The sequence below is a fragment of the Humulus lupulus genome, chromosome 7, assembly GCF_963169125.1.
Source record: "Humulus lupulus chromosome 7, drHumLupu1.1, whole genome shotgun sequence".
Classification (NCBI taxonomy): domain Eukaryota; kingdom Viridiplantae; phylum Streptophyta; class Magnoliopsida; order Rosales; family Cannabaceae; genus Humulus; species Humulus lupulus.
The window spans coordinates 176,336,467-176,343,490 of NC_084799.1; the positions used below are offsets into that span (position 1 = coordinate 176,336,467).

A 7,024-nucleotide genomic window follows, 5' to 3' on the forward strand; every position below is an offset into this window, starting at 1 on the left:
AGAAGCAAGTCTTGTAACTACCAATAGCTCTTCAGTCAATTCCAATTCCAAACGCATTGAATCACTCTTTTCTATGCCTTTAATGAACTTGACATCATCATCATCATCAGTTTTTTCTACAGCCACATTTTTTATGATCCTTTCTAAGCTCACATTTGCTGATGAAAGAGACTCCAAGCATTTAGACAAAATCTCATTGCTTTGCTCTCTCTTCATTTCCATGTCTTCAATTCTCTCCCTGAAAATTTCAACTTCCTTTTCAAGTTTTTTCCAATTGTGCCCTAATGATTTGTCTCCCAAGCATCTTTTGAGTTGGCTTTGCTCAAAAAAAGAAGAAAAATTGGCCTCTTTTACTTGTCGATCTTCAACCCAAATACAGTGCTTGCTCTTCATACTCTTTTTTTTCCCCCTGAATTCTCAGGAAAAAAGGAAAGGAAAAATAGAAAGGAAAGAAAGAAAGAAAACTTCACCCCCTAAATTCTCTTCATTGGTTCTCCGCATTTCATCTCTATCAGGTATCTAATGTTACTCTTTAATTTCCATATCTATGTTTTGATTAATCTAATTTATCTATATCAGCATTTGGGTTTTCAAGAAATTTTAATAATGTATTGAGCTGAGATTCTCGTAGGTGAAATGAAATTAAGTCAATTTTTGGTGGAGTTGGTTTCTTAGAGGTTTCTCTCGTGATGAAATGATGGGATTATTTATTTGTTCTCAATTATTTTTTATCAAATAGACAATTTCTGGGCTGTTGAAAAATATTTTACTTGTTTTTTGTTCTTTTGATTTTGATTTATACATTTATAAGCCAATACTTTGTATGTAAACTAACTAAAACAATATTGGCATATTATATACTTTCTTATATGAGTTTGCTCTATTTTTGTCATATACTCTATGATGAGTTCTATTTAATATCCAAATATAAAGGTAAAGTGAGCTATTTCATTCTACTTGGAGTGAATTATATGGTACTAATTAAAGAAAACAAATCAAAACTATGATTGGATTCAGAAAACTTAAAGTTGTACTTCCATCTTAAAGTTATCTACCAACTTTGATACAAGAACACTTGATGGGCACTAAATTGTTTCTCTCTCTCTTTACTGTTTTCTGGCTGGAATTGAATTCTGGGTTGATTGGTCTGGATTTTATTGCTATTTTTTTCTCTGAATTACTGGGTTAGCAATTGTTGAAGCAGGAAGATCTTATCAGTTTTGCCTAATGATAAAAGCAGTTTATATGAGTTCTGTTTCAATCATTTCAGGACCACAAGAGTACAATAAAAGCAATTTACACGGGTTCTGAATTTCTGGAGAGTGTTTTTGCTGGTGTTGAGGTTGGTATAGTGTTTCTGTACTTGGCGTTTTTTGTTCATACTAGTTCGTAACTGTCCTTTATGCCTTAACAAGCTTAAATGATCATTTATTCTGCTGGACTAATCCTGAATATTGATGCACAGGCTCGATGCTTATTTGTTTCGTCGATTTCAGTTATTCAGGATTCACTCCACGAACATAAACAACGGGTGGACTTGCCAAAAAGTAAGTGTTATGTTTATGGATAGTTTCCCTTGATATCAATGTACAAAATGTGTCTGTGCATGCATGTTTTCATGTCACTCAAACTACATCAACATCAAGAACAAGAATATTCACAAGCTCATTCCCTCCCTCCCAATACTATTACAATTTTTTATGGTCACTGTTGTATATGCAAAAACAATCAATAGAATATTCTTTAGATATTTTAATTGATTTCTTCTTTTTGTAGAGAAAGAAAGAAAGATAAAACTTGTTCTAATTGTAGCTTAAATATTAGGATATTAATGTTTATGCATTTTTGTTGAGTGTTCTACAATTCTAACATCTACTAGTCTTCCTAAAAAAAATAGTTGTTGGGTTTATTATATCTGTGTATTTATATGTATTGAAAGAATGTTAGCTACTTGTTGTCTTTGGTTGATTTGTGTTGAATTTCATTTTCTTATCTATAGTATTTACAAGTTATATTAAATATAAGAAAGTGAAACTAATTTTCATTTCCATTAAAGATATTTGGTTTCGTTTGTCTATTAATTGTTTTAATGTTTGCACAATAACTCTCTCCTTTGCTCATTATTGTATTCTCTCAAACTTGTTCCTCATATTTTTTTTAATCCTATTGAAACATATTGTGCATTGTTGCAGGTACTTTTCCTTCGGATAAAGAGAGAAGACATTTCTACCTTAGGTTAAAGAGAGAGAGAGAAGACATTTCTGTAGAGCATCAGGTTTAATCCTTAATGGGCTTATATGCTTATAGAGATTGAATGATCTTATTTGTTTGTTATTCTGTTTAAATCAAACTTGAACTAAATTTATTGTTTGTATTGGTATTATCTCTTGTTCTAAATGTTATACTCATGATCAAATAACGAAGTCAGTAGTTAAAAGGAAACTCTTTCTCAAAACTAGAACAACATATTCAATGGCACATTTAAATAAATGTGTAGAGTGCAGAATGTAATGTTAGTAAAAACAGAAGTGAACCAAAATGAATATAGCCCAGAAAACTAAATAGAGAAGAAGAAAAGAAATAATGAAACTAACACAAGAATTATATTGGTTGAAGAACAAAGATCACTGTGATCTTTGTCTCTACTCCAGTTTCGAACTTGATCTCATATTCTTTATTGAACAATTGATAAATTATGAATCCTATAAGGCAAATAAATTTATAAACAACTAAATATCTTTGTCCTTTTTTCTCTAGATCTGATTTTTTTTTTTTTTTTTTGATTATGAAGAAGACTAGGATTTATATAGCTAGCTTAGATAGCAGCTAAGTGAAGAAAATGTTGAACAAAAATTGGGTGAAACTAAACAGGTATTATTTCAAAAATAACTTTAAATTTCAAGTAATATTGAAGGCCTAAGAAAATATATTAAGGTTAATCTCTTTTTTTTTTTAAATATGTAGAGCTACAAAAGAGTACACGGATGCGGCATGGGACTTTGTGAAAATGGTAGAAAGAAATTATGGTTTTCCAAATAAAATTATCTGTCCTTGTAAGAAGTGTCGAAACTTAAATCATCATTGTGTTGATGATGTTTTTGAGCACTTAGTTATAACCGGAATGGATCCAACTTATCGTATTTGGGTTCACCATGGAGAGCAACCCATTGATACTCAAGTTGACGAAGTTTCGAATGATATGGATGCATTTGATTTATACACGACTGCTGCCATGGATGATGTGGACAATAATATAGGTTGTGGAGGTGGTGAAGACGATGAATTTGTTAACGAAGATCTTCAAAAGAAGTTGGAGGATGCGGAAACTCCTTTATATGAAGGGAGTGAGAAATACACAAAACTTTCATCAATTGTAGCTTTATATAGGTTGAAGAATCTGAATGGTTGGACAGACAAAAATTTTACAAAGCTTTTAGAACTCCTTTGTGATATGTTTCCCAAAAACAATGTACTTCTTGATTCCATGTACTCAGTTAGGAAATTTTTGAGAAATTTCGATTTGAAATATGAAAAGATTGATGCTTGTATTAATGATTGTTGCTTATTTAGAAAGGAGAAGGCTAAAATGGATGTTTGTCCAAAGTGTAGTGTTTCTAGATGGAAAGTTGATAAACACACAAAGAATGTTAAAGTTGGTGAGGCTGCCAAAGTTTTGAGGTATTTTCCGATAATACCCCGATTGAAAAGATTGTTTAGATCAAAAGAAATGGCTGAAAACTTAAGGTGGCATTTCACTCATAAAAGTATTGATGGGAAGATGCGACATCCAGTGGATACACCTGCTTGGGATTCCATTAATGAAAGATGGCCAGAGTTTAATCTTGAACCACGCAACCTTAGGCTCGGACTAGCTGCTGATGGAATTAACCCCTATAAAAGTCTAAGCTCCACTTATAGTTGTTGGCCAGTGATGCTTGTTATCTATAATTTACCACCTTGGTTGTGCATGAGGGACGAAAATACATTTTTGTCATTATTGATTCTAGGTCGTAAACAACCTGGAAACGATATTGATATTTATTTGGAGCCTCTTATTGAAGACTTAAACAAGTTGTGGAATAATGGAGTGCATACTTATGATGCATTCGACAAAAGCTTCTTCAATTTGAAGGCAATGTTGTTGTGGACAATAAACGATTTTCCTGCATATGGAAATCTTGCTGGGTGTACAAGCAAAGGCAAGACAGCTTGCCTGATTTGTGGTAATGATACATGTGCAACTAGGCTAAAACATAGTAAAAAATTTTCATACCAAAATACTAGGAGATTTCTCCCGTTTGATCATCCATATCGGTCTAAGAAAGCATGGTTCAATGGAGCTACAGAAGAAAGGGCCCCCCCTAAAGTTTTGAGTGGTAGTGAAATTGTTGAAGAACTAAATCAAATTACCAACGATTTTGGAAAAAATATGAATCCCAAAAAAAGGAGTCGGGATAATAAGGTGGAAGGAATGTGGAAGAAGAAATCTATATTTTTCAATCTACCATATTGGGAGGTTAGTTTAATATATTTTGAAGTTATTTAAAATTGAAAGTTTAAGCTTATAAAATGTAACTTCAATTTATTGATGATGTGTCTTTAATCTTTGTAGGTTTTGTTAGTTCGTCATAATATAGAAAAAAATGTGTGTGATAGTATTATTAGCACATTGTTGGGCTTGAATGGAAAATCCAAAGATCATCTTAATGCTCGATTGGATTAAAAGGATTTGGGTATCAAGAAGGCCTTGCATCCGGTGGAGAAAGATGGGGATTATACGACTTCCAGCAGCATCTTACACACTTTCTAGATCAGAGAAGACAATGTTTTGCCAAAGGTTATTTGATTTAAAGTTACCTGATGGTTATAGCTCAAACATTAGTAACTGTGTAGTAGTTGAGGAACGTAAGTTGATGGGGCTTAAGTCTCATGATTTCCATGTCTTAATGCAACAATTGCTGGTAGTGGCCATTCGAGGATTGATGGAGGATGGTCCAAGAGAGGTAATTATAAGACTTAGCAAATTTTTTAATGGAATATGCCAACATGTGGTTGACGTAAAAGAAATCATAGAATTGGAAGCAGAAGTAGTTGAAACAATTTGTATGTTTGAAAGATATTTTCCTCCTTCATTCTTCGACTCTATGGTACATTTAGTTGTTCACCTTGGACGAGAAGTGTTATTATGTGGTCCTGTTCAATTTCGATGGATGTATCACTTTGAAAGGTAAATATTTTTAGTAACCTTTCAATAGTATAACATGAATTTCCCTTAACTAACGAGGAAGGTTCCTTCTTTATTTGTAGATATATGAAGTTACTTAAAGGGTATGTGATGCAACCTACACATCCCGAAGCATCTATTGCTGAACGTTACATTGCAGATGAGTCAATGCGCTTTTGTGCATCATTTTTGAAACAATCTAATGACGAAGGTTCCTTCATTGGACGTAACGAATATAATGATAGTGATGTGATACTTGAAGGTCGTCCACTTCATCGTGGTGTAACTGTTACACTAAATGATAAGGATCTAGCTAGTGCACATCGCTATGTATTATTCAATTTAGCTGTGACAGAGCAATATTTAGAGTGAGTGGATAAACTTATTATCTTCTAATTTCACTGTCGCTTAATTATTGATGGTGATTAATTTTTTTTTAAAATATAGGATGCATCTACAAGAACTAAAAAAGAATAACAATACTTTAAGAACCAATCACACTCTACTTTGGAAACAACATACTGAGCTTTTTCCCTTGTGGTTAGAAGAAAAGGTATGGGCCAATAATTTTTAACATAGCATCAAATTTGTATTAATCTGAAATTACGATTAAATTATGTGATAAAAATGTTTCCTTCTGTAGTTTTCTACTGCAGAATTTGATGCTATGTTATCAAGATTGGCACATGGTCCTCGTAAAGCAGTCATATCCTATAAGGGATATGTTATTAATGGGCAGCGATTTCATACTAAGGATGCAGAGAGAACGACACAAAATAGTGGTGTTTATATGGAAGCAGCAACAATGTGTAGATCTAGTGCTAAAGATGATGCACAATTGGCTGATGTTGTAGGATATTATGGGTTAATTAATCAGATTATACTCTTGGACTATTACAGTTTTCATATCCCTTTATTTAGGTGCAATTGGGCATATGTTGGCAAGGGTGTAAAGAAGGTTGATTGGTATACTCTTGTAAACCTACACCAAGGACAAAAAGAGTTTATTAGAGAACCATTCATACTTGCTTCACAAGCTAAACATATATTTTACGCAAGGGAGAATGAAAATTCAAATTGGTATATTGTGTTAAAGGCTCCACCAAGAGGACACTACGAATCAGAAATATATGATGACCAACATGATGAGAATTCGATTGCTCAAAGTTAAAAAGTACAACATTTTCTTATTAATCATAAAATGTATAGTCATTACTTTTTTATGATTTTTTTTATTATTGTACTTATTAAGTTTCTTGAACTGCTTTAAAAATTGTTTCCTTAACTTGAGCATTGTGATTGGCATATTTCAAATTACTTTTAACTAAATCTCTTAATCTCTTAATCTTATACAGGTACAATATGGAGACTAGAAAAAAGAAGCAGGATGGAAGTGTAGTCAATGAAAAGGATGGAGGTTTAGTCAATGAAAAGGAGGTTGGATCACCTTCAACTCAAGTTCACTTGCAACCTGGTGCTTTGAAAGCAATTGTGGCAGAAAAGAGGAGGTAATTAGCAGCTAAGTTTGGAAAGTTGGCAGAGAAGAAGAAATCGAAGCTTCGTTTTGCATCCTCTACTAAAGTTGTAATGGATTCACCACCTGCATCTAAAAGATCTTATGAAGCAGCGTTTGGTATAAATCCAACAAATGAGGATGACAACGAAGATGAAAACATGTCCCCACAACGAGCAACTGCGTTAGGTAGAACCCAAGCAACATCTCCACTCCACAACCTGAACAAAACAAGAAGATCTCTGCGCCATTTTGTTGACAATGATTTTGAAGATGATTTTAACACT

The 7,024-nt window shown here is 33.0% G+C and overlaps 1 protein-coding gene across 1 annotated transcript; it reads left to right on the forward strand.

The window, feature by feature from the left end:
• The first annotated feature begins 1,003 nt into the window (after positions 1-1,003).
• LOC133792389 (uncharacterized) lies at positions 1,004-4,723 on the forward strand. The gene is made up of 6 exons (XM_062230291.1): positions 1,004-1,030; positions 1,271-1,342; positions 1,466-1,547; positions 2,193-2,235; positions 2,965-4,516; positions 4,613-4,723. The coding sequence occupies exons 1-6, from the start codon at positions 1,004-1,006 to the stop codon at positions 4,721-4,723; spliced, it is 1,887 nt and encodes a 628-aa protein (XP_062086275.1).
• Positions 4,724-7,024: the final 2,301 nt, after the last annotated feature.

Bases quoted from the DNA above. Each gene is read 5' to 3' on its own strand.
- LOC133792389 (XM_062230291.1), top strand. From the start codon at position 1,004: ATGATTGGATTCAGAAAACTTAAAGTT. The intron at 1,343-1,465 runs GTTGGTATAGTG...ATTGATGCACAG, and splicing joins GTGTTTTTGCTGGTGTTGAG to GCTCGATGCTTATTTGTTTC. The intron at 1,548-2,192 runs GTAAGTGTTATG...GCATTGTTGCAG, and splicing joins ACGGGTGGACTTGCCAAAAA to GTACTTTTCCTTCGGATAAA.